This window comes from Patagioenas fasciata, chromosome 23, assembly GCF_037038585.1.
Source record: "Patagioenas fasciata isolate bPatFas1 chromosome 23, bPatFas1.hap1, whole genome shotgun sequence".
Lineage (NCBI taxonomy): Eukaryota > Metazoa > Chordata > Aves > Columbiformes > Columbidae > Patagioenas > Patagioenas fasciata.
The window spans coordinates 3,484,683-3,500,543 of NC_092542.1; the positions used below are offsets into that span (position 1 = coordinate 3,484,683).

Sequence of the window (15,861 nt, forward strand, 5' to 3'; positions counted from 1 at the left end):
GACGGAAAGTGATGTACGGATTTATTATTGACTCCACCTTGTTTGTACAGCGAATGACGTAAGTTGAAGCAGCAACTGGTGGGGCATTTTTGTTTTTAACTGGGACTAACAAAGCTTGTAAAAATTACATGCCAGGAACTCTGGTTTGTGGTAGAAGTAGATCTAATGTTCAGACCGTAATATTACGTTGTGGGCGGTGTATTGGTGTCCTTTCCTTTCTGTCCTCAAGTTGTTGAAACTGCATGGGTAAGCCCCAGATAAGCCGCCTTCTCTTCGCTATAGCTCCACTCATTTGGAGAAGAGTGAGGAAGAGCGTCAATATCCTTCTAGTTCAAGATGTTAAATAGACACAAGCCGTTGGTTCAGCTTAACACATGTTAGAGGAGAGAGAGAGATCTAATTGCATCAAAGCCACTCTTAAGTTCATGTATGTGGAGCCCATCAAGCTGAAAGCATCCAGACAGCATCTGCTGTTATCAAATCACTCTTGAGTCGAGCTAATTAAAATAGAGCTTCATTTTTCTGAACCATTGTTTGGCAGGAATTCGAAACAGGTCTAACCCAATTTCTGTGTGTTTATGAGCCTTTATTACATCAAAAGTACTTTTCTGTAAATGTACAGGGCAGTGTTAAATGAATTGATCCGCACTGTATCACTGTAGATGCACTATGGACTTCCTAATGATTTCTCTTCTAGCTTTTTCCAGATACAGCCCAGAAAGCTTGCTTTGTCCCTTATCGTGTCATCTCCTTTCTCTCTTTTTCTTTCTGTCTCACTCTCAAGAAAGTAAATGTCCTTGTATTTCTTTCTTTCATATCCTCCTCCTCCACTCTGTTGGGATTTTTGTATTATTAAAACATTTACACATTTGCTGCCACATGCAAATGCAGAATAATAAACCAGGACTCTTTATACTCCAGACAGTAGCAGGAGGGCTCTCGCCACTGATTCTTACCCAGTACTCATCCATGTTGATTACAGGGGACGGAGAGGAGGGGAATCTAAACGTTGCATTGTTGAATCCATTTGGTATAGGGTTTTTTCCTTAAATTTTTATTTTAAACATTTTACATTTCAGTGTGCAAATTCTAGGTATCACATTCCTCTTCATAATTTGCTACATACCAAGCACAAAAGTTAGACATAGAAATTACTCCCTGAAGACAGATTGTACTCTTTGGCATCTAAAAGCTAATTCATGAATATTCTCTGTAGAAAGAGAATACCACACATAGGGCCAGTCAGTTCAAAACATCTGAGTGTGAGTAGCAGCCCAGTGAAACAGTGAAGTCAGGAAATGACTATTTTTCTGCTACCCAGTACAATCTGACCTGTTCCTATGATATTCTTAAGTCTTAAATTTATTTCTGAGCAGTGGATTCGTATTACAAAAAAAGGAAGGTAAAGACTAGCATTAGGTAAAAATCCTGACAGTGATCTGTCATGAAATCTTCTCCCTAGAAAGATGGTGAAGACTTTTGGACTTTTAAAAATAGATGGACAAAATACAAATATTTCTGGACTATAAATATAAGTTTAAATATACTTTGTGTAGAATTCAAGGAAGTTTGCTTCTTTTAACTCAGTTAACTTTTCAGGAAAGACAGGCCAGCCAGGCGTGGTGGTCGAGTTGCTCTTAATGTGAGAGAGCAACTCCAGTGTATTGAGTGTTGTCCAGGCACGGATGAGAAGCGAGTTGAGATTCTATGGGTGAAAGTTAAGGGGCAGGCTGGCAAGAGTGATACTATTGTGGGTGTCTATTATAGGCCACCAGATCAGGGTGAGGAAGTTGATGAGGCCTCTACAGACAGCTCAGAGCAGCCTCACAATCACAGGCCCTGGTTGTGGTGGGGGATTTTAACTTCCCAAGAAGGACAGGGAACTGCTGCAGAGAGTCCAGCGCAGCCACCAAGGTGCTGAAGGGAGTGGAGCATCTCCCGTGTGAGGAAAGGCTGAGGGAGCTGGGGCTCTGGAGCTGGAGGAGACTGAGGGGTGACCTCATTCATGTTTACGGATATCTAAAGGGTGAGTGTCAGGAGGATGGAGCCAGGCTCTTCTGGGTGACAACCAATGATAGGAAAAGGGGTATTGGGTTCAAACTGGAACACAAGAGGTTCCACTTAAATTTGAGAAGGAACTTCTTCTCAGTAAGGGTGACAGAGCCTGGCCCAGGCTGCCCAGGGGGGTTGTGGAGTCTCCTTCTCTGCAGACATTCAAACCCGCCTGGATACCTTCCTGTGGAACCTCAGCTGGGGGGGATTGCACTGGATGAGCTTTCCAGGTCCCTTCCAATCCCTGACATTCTGGAATTCTGTAACTCACCTTCGAATGGCATTTAAGTGCATTTTATTTTGCATTGAATGCGGTCTTTTCTGAAGGCATGTATTCACCTCTTCCGTGTAAAGTTTAGAGCAGCATGCATTGATACCAGAAGCAAATGTAACATTTTGATATAAGTAAACCAATGGGTAAGGTTCTATTAGATATTCCCAAACTTAAAAATTATTGTCTCCTGTGGTTTTAGAGAGATGAAGCAAAATGTTACTCAGAAGTGTGGTCTTCTGTTCATTGACAGTGACTCTCTCCTGATTCCACTTTTAATAAGTTTAAGTGAATTTAATGCTGACAAAAAGCAGCAGAGTCACAGTATTCAGAAACATGGAGCAGGGACCATCTTCTTTTCTGAGACGGTCAAGGTGTACAGTGTGTATTTGTCTTTCTAGCAACTGTCTCATCAATAGGGTCGCTTTCCCAGCCAAGGAACATGAGACGGTGTCTTTGAGACAAGAGTTTTTCATAGAGCACAACAATAGGGGTAAATCCAGATACTCTGACATGCAAAAGTAATTCAAACAACATTTCTGCTCACGTCATGGTGCGTACAGAACAAATGTGTCAGATCTAAGAATATCTTCATAGGCTTCTCAGCATTTCCTACATATACAATAGTTTCTGTAGTTGCTACTGCAGAAAGAAGTTTGCCATTCTAGCAAGAAATGCTCTCTTTTTTGTTTTACAACAACAAAGTCAAGCATTTGGACTAAGGATCCAAAAGCACAGGAAATGCATCTCTAGGCTCCTCGTCAATTTGGGACCTAATGAAATACAGAAAATACTCAATAAAAGCACCTTTATTACTTTAAATGTTTAAATGTGGAGTTTTTAGCCATCAGGTTAATGTTTTTGTATCATTTTTTGATTTGATTGTGAGCACTTTTCCAGGTATCTCTGCCACTTGAGCACTAATTGGATTTCCACAGATAAACGGTGCTAGCTGCAGCCCTTACATCACTGTGTTTTTACTTCATCATTATTTTATTTGTTTTTACTGTAAAGGTTAATAAATCTTGGTGTGTTTAGAGTATGAAACAAGGCAGGCAGACTAAGAACTACAACATGAAGGGGTGAAGTTTTATATGCTGCTTTCTCAAGTCTGAGGGGTGGAAGGAAAAACAGGGTGCCCTTTGTGGTGTTTCTAATGGGCTGCTGGGTATGTTAGTCAGCCAAGTAGCCATCCATAATCCTTAAGATAAAAAGCGTTGATCTCTCCACTAGTTCTCAGACAGAGCTGTAAGGCATTTGAATTGGGTTACCATCGATTTAAGAAGGGGGGAAGACTGAGTAGCATGGGTCTGCTTAAAAATGGATATGTGGGATTTATTTAACTTTATTTAATTTTTTAAAGAAAATTGGAAGCCTTTCAGTGCAAGTGCACCTGGGTTCCCTCTGGACTCTCAAGGAAGTTAATATAGAACTTGCCAATATTTTAGGAAAGCACTAATTGAATGGCAGATTTTAGTCAAGATTTAGGCTGCAAATTAATTTCAGTAAGAATTTATCAAGGCCCCAGACATTTGCTGTCTCACCAATTTGTTCAGGAAAGGGTGTAATTTTTCCTATTCTCATGATTTCTCGGCAAGCCAAGCTTTCCATCCACGAAGACGGTGTGGAGGGGCTTTTTGGCCTAGCAGGACTGAAACTAGTGCATTTCAAACACTTCCCTCCAGTTTTGGACTTTTTGGCTTAATAGAAATCGATTCAACAGCCTGTACTTGGGCCAAAGCAGCATTAGAGACTGAGCCTCTTCTATTACAAAGATAGAAAAATGCCAGGTACAGAGTCTGGAGAAGACTGCAGTGTTACAGGCTCGAGCTTTCCCTTGTGCCAGTTCTCCGTAGCAACAATGGCCGTTCTGAAATTGGTGTTAATCCCTTGCTGTGGTGCGGATCTGGATTGCAAAGAGATTGTTGATGCTTTCTGCAGCATTTGTCAAGGAAATGGCTGCTTTATTTTTTCCTGAAGTGAGTAACTGTTTATTAATTTTTCAGCACGTAAAGAGTATAATTGTAATAGCTCCTGACATGTACTGGCTTTGCCAAGGTTTAAGGGAAACAAAAAACTGTAGAAGTGCCATCTTCAACCTTCTCTGATTTGTAGGCATTCATGGTTTGGACCCAAATTTCTGTGTAGAAACTTGGCAGGAGCACCCTGGGTTGAGTACAATTCTCTGTAGAACGAATTATCTTGGACATTTTAACTCGCTTTAGCATGGTGGGGTCTTATTCAAATGTTTCAAGAGAGAGGAGCTGGTGATGAATACACGTAATTTTTTTGGTACACACAGTGCTGTATTGGTTGAGCTGCATCCTGAATTTGTCCTATACGCTTTGTTTCTTTAAATAGTGAATGTAACATCTATGAAAAATGCCAGATTGACCCCAGGAGAAAATGAAGTGGACCCATTGTTTGCAGAATATTTATGGCATGGACAGCTACAGTGGAAATGTTCCTCATGTTTGCCCTTATATTTTGTTTCACTCCTGTTGTAGAGCAACCGTCCTAAGGGTTGACAGGGAAGCTCAGTTGCTTTTGAGGCTGCTCATGCAAGTTCCTACGTATGAAGGAGAAATGCTGTGATGTGAGCTTTCTGTTGAGAACTGGACAAAGACAAGGGACGCAGCTGCTTTCAATTCTATAAAATTATTCCACTTGCAATCCCCGTAGAATAGGCAGCTCTGGCCAATCGGATTTCTTGCCCCTTACTTAGTTTTTCCCTTAATGGGGCAATTAACAGCAGGAACAAAGTGCATGGTCTGCTCAGTCTTTATTATTATTTGTGTTCTAATAAATGTCTAGGAGGCCAGTTGCAGACCAGCACCAAGCACTGTGCAAGTGCAGAGTAAAAGAATGATTCTTGTCCCAAAGAGCTCTAAGTGAGATACTAACTTTACGTAAAGGTCTCCCAGTGTTGTAAGTCCTCCTCCTTTTGCTGTTACTTCCTAACTGCTGTGGTTTACATGATTTATTGCATACCTGTCACAATTTCCAGCTTCTTTAATGTTTCCAACACGAACCCTTTTATTTGTTAGATCCTGGTGATCCAAGTAGATTCCTCCAGTATGTTATTCATTCTGTCATTCAGATCTTCCCTGTGATAATTGTTTGAGGTTTTATTGCTGCAAGGAAAACACTCAGTTTCTAATCTAGTTTTCCCATGGCTTAAGAATTCTGTTAAGTGGGATTCTTGAAATAGCAGGTTCAAGGAATAATAACTTGCTGATTTTTCCTGTCCGAGTCATTTCAGTCTAAAACGTCTTCATTGCATCTTCCACAGATGGGTTCTACTTGCAGTCCTCTTGCTCTAAATCTAAACCATTGTATTACTAGTATTTTCCAGTCCCTTGACCATGGAATTGGAAGGATCTAAGTCTGAACAATGATCCTGTTCTGGTGCATCTCTGATTGATTTAGCCTTCTACAGTCTACCGTTCAATAGCGATTTGAAGTACTAGGGCACAATCGTTAGACATGACACGGACGTCCTATCCTTATGTCATCTTCTAGCTCCCTAGCATGTGAATGAACCTCCAGCAGTCCTTTTCTGCCTTGTAGTTAAAAGAATGAAAATGTAATAACTTACAGCTTCATTGTTTTTTACATTCTGCATATGTGAAGATAATAGGGTAAAAGACATTTCTTTCAAAAGCTGTTGTATTTGAACTCTTTAGTGACGGCAGTATGAAGAGGGTGCTGCCATCCACTCCACTGAAAGCTGTATCATGCATTTTATTTAGTTCTGGAGCCACGGAATGATCTTAGTTCTGCTGTAGTGAGCATCTTGGACACTGAGTCATTACGTTCCTTTGGAGTGATTCAGCTCAACAGCTTGACACTTGCATTAATTTTACAGCACAGAGCCTTGGTGATCTCTAAGCTTCCTTCTGTAAGGAGGGAGAAACGAGATGTATAAATCGGATACTGTCAGGAAAAGTTATAAAAATCAGATTCTCTTTAATCAGTTTTGACCTTCTGCCTTCCCTCTGGCATCTTTCGGAGGTCCTGTTGAATCAGCTTGTTAACTTTATCATGGCACACTGGCTTCACCCTCGCTTGGAACCTACTTGTATGAGCTGCTGACCTTCTAGTCCATACATTATTCACAAAGATCCAGTACATTCAGTGCTGAGGTTATTGCCGGTTTTATGTAAACAGAACTTCAAATAATTTGCTGCTTGTTGGATTGCAAGCATTATTCCCCCCAGCTGCACCCACCCCACCTCGTTCATCTTGCTGCAATACCTTCTTTGGTGGTACTGGTGATTAGAGGAAACTTGCAACTTAAAGCTTAGGGAGAGTACAAAAAGGAGATTTTTAAAGTTTATTTTCCTCTGAAAGTGAGATTGTATCTTTTCAATGAGAAGTTAAAATGTTCGAACCCTAGAAAAAGGTTCATGCTACTCACTGGTTAAAGTTTGTTATGGCTGCATTATCAGTTTAATACACTTAGGTTGCCTTTCTGCTTGTATTTCTTACATTTTTGCACCAGGTATCACTTCCCCGTAACAGTTTGTATTGTATTAAACCTGCTATGAAGTCTCATTTGGAGCTAAATTTCTTTCTGAAATGAAAAAATACATACATAGCACATTTTCTCTGTGTATAAAAACAGCTATTGTAGGTTTCATTTAAAGTCTGTGTAAAAGTTTCTTGTTCTCTTTAGTTTTATGCATGTATTATTTGAATAGAATTCCTTTTAAAAAGAGGAGTTTTGTCAAGATGTCCACGATGTTTTACATCGAATCAGAAAAAACTGAAGATGGCAGAGATATTTCACTTTGAAAGGTGACTACTACACAGACGAAGTTGCTACTTTTCATAAGGGCTTTTACTCCATATATCAATGTGTTTTAAGAGAGACTTGGGTCAATAATACCATGCTTTAGAATTCCCTAAATACATATTTACACAATAGACCTTAAAATATATTAGTCTATCATGTCAGCTCCTGTACACTTCTATCAGGGATGTTTTATGTCCTTAACGTATGATACAATAAAACTTTATTTTATATTGCATTTTTCATACAAATTGTATCCTACTATGCATTGTGGGGTTAAATAACACTTTCACAAGGTTAAAATTAAAAAAATCTGAAGGGCGCAGGAAAATTAAGGGCTTTGCATAGGAAATATTTATTTTACTGAACAATGGGCATCTGGATGGAGAGGTCACCGAGCTGAGAGAGCCTGAGAGCTCAGGATCCCTGGAAATAGTGAGGTTATGTGAGGAAAGACTGGTTCTGTGCGAATAAAGCAGGTGGAAAGGTCACGTCTTGCTGAACAGCTGGAGGAAGCGTGAGGTGGCTCCTGAACAAAGAACTTGAGAACAGCGACTGTAAGGAGTCACTTTGTAGTGAGAATAGTAGAATAAATGAGGGGAAAGTACAAGACGGCATCTGAAAGCTGAGCTGGTGGGTGGAATTGATGGGAATAGGAGAGCAGCGCACACCGAAGATTCTCCAGCTGCTGCATTTTGCTGGTTCCAGCGTGCGCGGGGGTCCTGGCTCCAGGAGGCTGGTCCTGGCTCCAGGAGGCTGGTCCTGCGCCGAGCAGGCACAACACCCTGACACCGACACAGCTCCGCTTGGATTTTTGCTGGCTTTTATCCTTTTTTTTTTGGTCACCCTGTTAATGTAAATTAAGTAGGGCTTTTTTGTATGTGATAATTATAGATAAATGTATTTAAAGTAGATCTGGATTTTGTAGTCCTCAGGAAAAAGAGGAAGAGTAATTTCCCTCCCCCCCCCCCGTCCCTGTCATGTGTTCATTTTAATGAGCAATTTTAAAAAATTGAAAATAAAAGAGGAAAATGAATAGGTGTTGAACCAGCCTGTGATATGTAAATGCCAACTAGTAATTACCTAAAACCTCAATTTTCTTTCTGTTTCATCTTGCAAAACATTTCATTTCCACTGAGTGAAAACACTTCATTCGGGCCCCGCCGGCGCTGCCGCCCGCCCCGCGCGCGGTGCCCCCCCGCCGCCGCCAGGGGGAGCGCTGGGGACGCGCGGCCCGCACAGCGCCGGCCGCTCCGCGAACAGCGCGGGAACCCGCGTCCTCACCGCTGCCTGCTGCGCTCCCTTCGCTCCCATCCGCGCACTCCCAGTTGTCCGGCTTGCTCGGATTTTCCCCTTTCAGCTTTTACCGCCGATTTTTTGTTACTATTCCATATCCTTTTAGTTCTGCGTTCTTAATCACCGATACAGTTCGAAGCTTTCTTCCCTTTGTTCTTTTCTGCCTCCTGTAAATGTTGCTTTAGAAGGTATTATTTTTTTTTCCTTTGCTCTGTTTTACGTGAGGGGTTTTTTATTGTTGTTGTTGCGTTTTTAAACTTTTCTCGATATGACTTTGCAAACAGCCAAACTTTGTACGTCTCTAGGTTCTCTCACAACAGAAAAAAATTCCCGTGGTTCTGTATGGTTTCCTAAAAATTTCATTGAAATTATAGGAGCTTTAAAGTGTTTCCTCTCTCCTGGCCAGCCTGCAGATAATTTCTTTAGAAGTAAGAAGCAGTTTCTGTGCAATATGAATTTCACGGCAATTCTGGGGCTCAGAACACTGTGTTGGGAAAAGGTTTTTCCTGGGAGAAGGAGGCTGGTGTTAGAGAACATTGTGTGTTAGTGTCCCAGGACCCCGACTCGCAGGGAGCTCTGCCTGGAATCTCCAGGAACGGTGCCTCTTTAGTGAGATATATGGCTTCATAATTAGCCCCTTGCATTTTTTCATGAGTGCTAGCATCAGCGTTCTATGATGTGTTTCCCTGATTAACAGCTGCTTTGCAACTATTTCCGTGTGCCACTGATAACCATATTTGTCAAGTTAGTCCTGGCAGAGCGCTGATTTCTTACTAAAATGCAGCATTTCTGTTTGAAGGGGTTTTCTTGCTCGTCGCAGTGCCAGGCTTTTAAGTCAGCCCTTGTTAAAATGTAAGTTGGCTTTAGCCTGCTGCTTGTTAACAGGATTCTGGGTATCTCCTTTAGAGTAGGAGTGCAGAAACCTTTCACAGACAATTTAATCTTCTGAGCCTTGCAAACATACAGCCGTACACTGAGGGGGTGTTGCTGTAGGCTAATATATTGATCAGTTCCATTTGCCCTATAGCTGTGGCCTTCTGCTCTGGCTGAAATAGGTTGAGCGTTTGTTGATACTGCCATATTATTATTTTTTAATACACTGGAAAAAATTAATTCCAACTTCTTTTACATACGTCATGTATATTGCCAGTGTTGATTGCTTCCGCACATGTAATGTAAACTGTCTGTGCATAGTTCATGGCCTGTGCCGCCTCTGCTTAATGAAAAGAAGTGTTGCATTTAAACAGATACAGATCCACTCAGAAAGACAAAATACCATCCCTTGCAACGTATAATTCAGACCCAACCTTTACATCACAGGTCATCTCAAAGTCTCAGTCTATCAACAAATGCTGTTTAGTAATAACCTACAGAGGGTTCCCAGTATTAGGAAATCTATTAGAGCTCTTACAGGCTGCACTCCTGGTGGCTTTTGATTCTGTTTTCCACATAGAACTCTGTTACCGAATCCCAGAATGTCAGGGGTTGGAAGGGACCTGGAAAGCTCATCCAGTGCAATCCCCCCATGGAGCAGGAACACCCAGCTGAGGTTCCACAGGAAGGTGTCCAGGTGGGTTTGAATGTCTGCAGAGAAGGAGACTCCACAGCCTCCCTGGGCAGCCTGGGCCAGGCTTTGACACCCTCACCAGGAAGAAGTTTCTTCTCAAATTTAAGTGGAACCTCTTGTGTTCCAATTTGAACCCATTACCCCTTGTCCTTTTACTGGTTGTCACCGAGAAGAGCCTGGCTCCTACTTCCTGACACTCACCCTTTAGATATCTGTAAACATGAATGAGGTCACCCCTCAGTCTCCTCTTCTCCAGCTCCAGAGCCCCAGCTCCCTCAGCCTTTCCTCACACGGGAGATGCTCCACTCCCTTCAGCATCTTTATTGCCCTGCGCTGGACTCTCTCCAGCAGTTCCCTGTGCTTCTGGAACTGAGGGGCCACAACTGGACACAATATTCCAGGTGTGGTCTCCCCAGGGCAGAGTAGAGGGGCAGGAGAACCTCTCTGACCTACTGACCACCCCCTTCTAACCCACCCCAGGTACCATTGGCTTCCTGGCCACAAGGGCCCAGTGCTGGCTCATGGTCACCCTGCTGTCCACCAGGACCCCTAGATCCCTTTCCCCTATGCTGCTCTCTAATAGGTCATTCCCCAACTTAGACTGGAACCTGGGGTTGTTCCTACCCAGATTCAAGACTCTACACGTGCCCTTGTTATATTTCATTAATTTTTTCCCTGCCCAGCTCTCCAGCCTGTCCAGGTCTCTGATGGCAGCACAGCTTCCAGTATCAGCCACTCCTCCCAACTTGGTGTCATCAGCAAACTTGCTGACAGTCACTCTATTCCCTTGTCCAAATCATTGATGAATATATTGAATAATACTGGCCCCAGTACTGCCCCCTGAGGCACTGCACTGGATCCAGGCCTCAACTGGACTCTGCTTCATTGACCATGACTCTCTGGCTTCTTCCCTTCAGCCAGTTCACAGTCCACCTCACTACCCGGTCACCCAGACCGCACTCCCTCAATTCAGCTGTGAGGATGCTGTGGGAGACTGTGTCAAATGCCTTACTCAAGTCAAGGTAGATCCTTTGGAACTTTCATTGATGGAGGTGATTTTCTTCTACTTTTTTGTTAGTAGGTGTTGGGTTTTTTTTTTCCCAAGGTGGTAGAAAGTGAATTTTTACTACAGTATTTTAAATTTTGTGGTTTATTTTTCTACTGCTAGTAACTGATGCAGTAGCTTAGATTGCTTCATTGGAAACACTGCAGCTTTGAGCATAATATGAAATAAGGCTGGTTTTACCTTCCCCATTATACGAAAGGGAGGGAAATTAGGGATGAGGGAGCTTGGTTGTAACACCCAAGTGCTGTGCTTGGGCCCAGAGTTCCAGCAGCCTGCTGCACTCCCACAACATCTGCAATAAAGTTCCTGTCTCTGTTTTATATCTTTGACACTGAAGCACAATATTTGGCCTGAATTTATGTAATTTGGCCAGACACAAAATATAATGCATGAATATTCACGTTCATTTTCTAATTAGAAAATCCAGCTGTAGGACAAGAGCTGCTTCAGGATTCCACCCCCCCACCACCACCACTCAGAAATGTGTCTTTGTGTATCATATCACGGCAGGAGAAGTGGTGGTGGGATACCAAGTTCATGGAATTGACTTGCTTTTACAAGCCAAATATGTTGCCTTTCATTAAGAGAAATATGTACCCGATCCACTAGATAAAACCAGTTTGCTGGCCAGTGTGTGCTGGCAATCTGAGAATCAGAGTTGTGATACAATGCACATTACTCGACAGTGTCCTAATAATATAAAAATCTGTAGAAGTGTTACAAGTGGTACAGAAGTAGTATAGAACAGTCTTACCAGCTGAGTCAGAGTGCTATTTGCTGCATGATTTTTTTGGCTATACACAGAACTGCAAAGTCTTTTCATCTTCCGCCTCCTGGTTCTGTTGTTTAAATTATGGACTGCAGTTGCCCTTGTTTGTGCAAAGAAAATGATCCATAGAAGGTAGGAAAGTTCTTGTGTGCGTTTGTTGAAAATATTGGCATTTTGATGTGGCCAAAATTGTTTCATAAGTTGCTCATGTATACATGATGAATTATAAAAATGAAGATGTTTCAGCTCAGCCTATGGGAGGAATGTTCAGAGGTAAATGCAAACACAGATACGAGAAACATGGGATTATTGGGAGGAGGAATGCACATCCAGGGTTCCTTTCTGTTGTTGTTTGTAATTGTATTTTGTTTTAAGATTAAAAACTTTGTGAATGTTGGAGGAAGTGATGCAGGGAAGAGATAAAGTAGAAGTTTATTTTGGAGTGAAATTGATTACTGAAATGTTTACATTTTTACAAGGCAAAAATAAGTTTTATAATAAAGAGTTAGAATCAATAAAATGCTTGCATGGTTATGATTGAAATAACACAATGAAAAAATACTGCTTATTTCTTACAGGTTTTTTAGTGCTTAAGAACTAATAATTAAATATGAGAGCTCGCAGAATTTCGGGTCTGCAGGCCGCTTGTGTCTCTGGCTCCCTGGATGTGGGAGGGAGCGCTGAGGAGTTTCTGAAGAAACAAACAAGTAATTATTGTTAGAAGGAAAGTGGTTTTGATATGTTCGCATATCTGTTGGTCTGCTCATTTGGGCATCCTTCTTATTCAGCATATTAGCTTAAGGTTATTAGTCTGGGCGCTTTATATTTCTGCATCTGGCACAGCAATATCAGCACAGTTTAAATCTGTGATTTGCCTGTCACCTGCATTTCAGCTGGAGACAGATCAAGTGCACATAAATGAAACCGAAGTGTACTTTATATGGGGTATTTTACTATAGGATTTTATGGCTCAAAATTACTGAGTGTAAACTTAGTGGGGAAAAATGAAGGAAAATAAGAAAAGGAAAAGAATTTAAAATACCCCATTTATTTTATCCTCCCAACTTTGAAGTGTGCTGGGACCTTGTCACATTCCCGTTAAAATAAATATGTCAATTTCATCTCTCTTCCAAATTCATTTATCATGCTTTTTTAAAAGGTGTTTTCTGCTTTACCTGATGTTTAAATTGGATTCACTCGTTTATGCTGTTCTTTGCTGTATCCCCCATGTTTTTCTTAAATGAATTAGTAATGACAGCGTACTCCATCATACCCTCTCTACAGCCACTTTAAGGGAAGCCTGGTGATCTAAACCTTTTAACCTATTAAAGATGATTTTCCCCAATTGAATCAGACCCACCACAGGTGTAATAACTAATCATTTAAACTACACCTGCTATTATGTATTTTTAAGCCATTATGCGTGTTGGATAGATGATAATTCATGTTTATTGCATTGTCCAATGGATCCGTTTTGCCTACACTAGCCTGATTAATGTATTTAAAGAAATAAGAGATGCAATTTAAAAGAAAAAAAACATTGATGGAATGCACTGAGGAGTACATTGAAAGTGCCATTAAACCCATCAGAACTTTGCTCTCTGACCAGAAATGCATATTTGAAGGGTGTGATTCAAACACAAAGTGAAACTTGGTGATTTCAGTGGCGATGCTATTTTTTTCCATCTTTTTGTACTGTGAAAAGTTTTGAAAACCTTTTTGGAACTGAATTCCAGTGTATTTTAAGATTAACTCTTCAAGACCTACCTGACATAGGTCTGGCATATACCACGGTTTTAGGAAAAGATTCGTGCCACTGTTTGGGGAGGAAAAACCTCTTCCGTGCACGTGCATGGTTATTTTTAGCTCTAGAGGAAGGAAATAATCTCTTCCACTAGTTCACATGGATGTGTCCATCTCTTAAGTGCTGGTAACTTCAGGCATCCTATTCCCCTGATGCCACAATTGGGACAGATGTCTTTGTATGTAAGGAAGGTGAATCAGGTGTTTTTCACTAGTGCAGCACCACGTATTAATATGTCTAATAGTATAGGACAGTATGTGGAAAGTTCACCTCCCATATGAAGAAAAAAATCAAATACCTTTTGTTGGCACTAAGTGGAAATGTAAAAGCTAGGGCCATTGTCATTGATGCCATTGAGTATTATCCCATATTTTACCCTTGGAGTAAGTGGCTTGGTTTAAGTGCTATGTCACCTTAAAGAAGGATGTAGAAGTCAGTCTGTAGACAAAAGTCATCTGTGATTTCTGCCAGTGTGGAACATAAATTTAACTACTCACCTACCCATTTAGGTCATGAAAAGTGTCTTTTTTGGTATTTTTGTTATGTGACCCAAAACATGTGAAGTTGCTCCTTTTCCAGTCATGACAAGCTGCGGTTTATTTATTGCTTTCAGGAAATTAGAATGAGGTCAGTAAAGGCCTTAATGTCTTAGAATTTGCAGCAAGCTTCATGTCAGATAGAAAGGAAGCATTTGTACTGGTAAAGCTACTCTTCCAGATCACATGCATTGTCTTCAGGTTGCCCTCAACCATAGGGGCCCACTTAGGTAAGAAGATCACAATATAAGTGACAGAAACCCATAAGAATCTTAATGGAGTTTTTTGTGCAGGTTGAGCTGCTCCAAGAGTAATTCAACAAGAAGCTTTTAGGTTGAAATGCCATAATTGTGCTGTCTGATTAGAGTTGAGCCACAAACTCAGATGCTTGTTGAACCATTTCTGAAAGTTGGATCGGTGTCAGCTCCAGACTGTCTCCATATGTTGGATGCGCTGCCTTGCTTCGCAGTACAGAATGCATAATGTGAAATAGGAGTTTGACCATTCCTAACCTGGCTCTTTTCTCTCTTTCTCCAATCCTCCTGCCCTCGTCAGATTGTGACAGCGGTGAAGTTTTTACAGAATCCACGAGTCCGCCAAAGTCCTATTGCAACCAGAAGAGCATTTTTGAAGAAGAAAGGTATGGACTCCTAAGTTCGTGGTCTCAGTAATAATGAGGAGCTTGAGTTAGCCTAAAGCCAAGATGTATTGCTGTGGAAAATTAGATGTTAAGGGCAAAGCAAGTTGTCTCAAAAAAATATTTGAAGTTCGTAAGAAATACCAGTATCTTTTCTTTCAAACTGACTAGTGCAATATTGGCACCAGATGTGGCATTGTAGAATACAGAATACTCACTGGAAGTGCTGGGGTTAACTGTTGTCACATCTTTTCTGCAATGAGGACAGTTTAGAGTTGTGGACTAGTTGGTCAGTTCCAACCTTAGTGACACTGGCTTTAGAATGACCAACTTCTAGGTAAAAAGGTCAAATGGTTCTGAAGAGAACCAGAGAGAGGGATGAAGGGCGAAGGACTTGGTGAAAGTAAACAAGGTCAGGTTAAGGTCAAGCTTGGGGTCAACTTGACTTTCAGGCTGAAATGGTAAACTGCTAGCTGAGTTTAGCCCTTTTCTATAGCAGGGATAGAAAAGATCTTGACAAATCCTATATTGTTTTAGACAGATAGAACATACTTTGGCCATTGCCTACTGAGAATTTATTTTACTTTCTGACTCATAGCAGAACTATCTTTATTCCTTTTTTTTCTTTCTGAAGTTTTTAGTCCACAACTTACAGTGCTTTTCAGATGAATTTCGCTCCGTATTATGCTGTCTTCCTGGGACCAAATTGCTTAGATCTTTACTGCAAGATGTAAATAATAAGGACAGTCTTACCTTGGAGTTAATTACATGCACTATGGAGCACTTTAAGCTGTTGGAATGATACTGAAAATACAAACTCCAGGCTTCAGAGGGGAGCAACACACTTCACTTATGTGTTGAAGTCATAAGTACTTCAGGGTACGTCAAATTCTATAGCTAAAGATCTCAAGTTTTGAAAAGTAAAGACGCCTATGAAATATATATTATTCTGTTTGGGATTATGAACTGTTTATTGAGATGCCTGAGACCTGACGTCATGAGATGGAGAGTTCAAGTAAAGGCACCACTTTGCTCATCTTGAATAACAAAGGACCTAGAAGGGAATGG

General features: G+C 41.2%; 1 protein-coding gene across 1 annotated transcript in view; it reads left to right on the plus strand.

The window, feature by feature from the left end:
• PEX14 (peroxisomal biogenesis factor 14) overlaps positions 1 to 15,861 on the plus strand; it is a 68,736-nt gene that overhangs the window by 19,230 nt on the left and 33,645 nt on the right. The window contains exon 3 of the mRNA XM_065855340.2: positions 14,712 to 14,796. Coding sequence (XP_065711412.2) covers positions 14,712 to 14,796 — 85 coding nt within the window. The remainder of the gene's footprint in view (positions 1 to 14,711; positions 14,797 to 15,861) is intronic.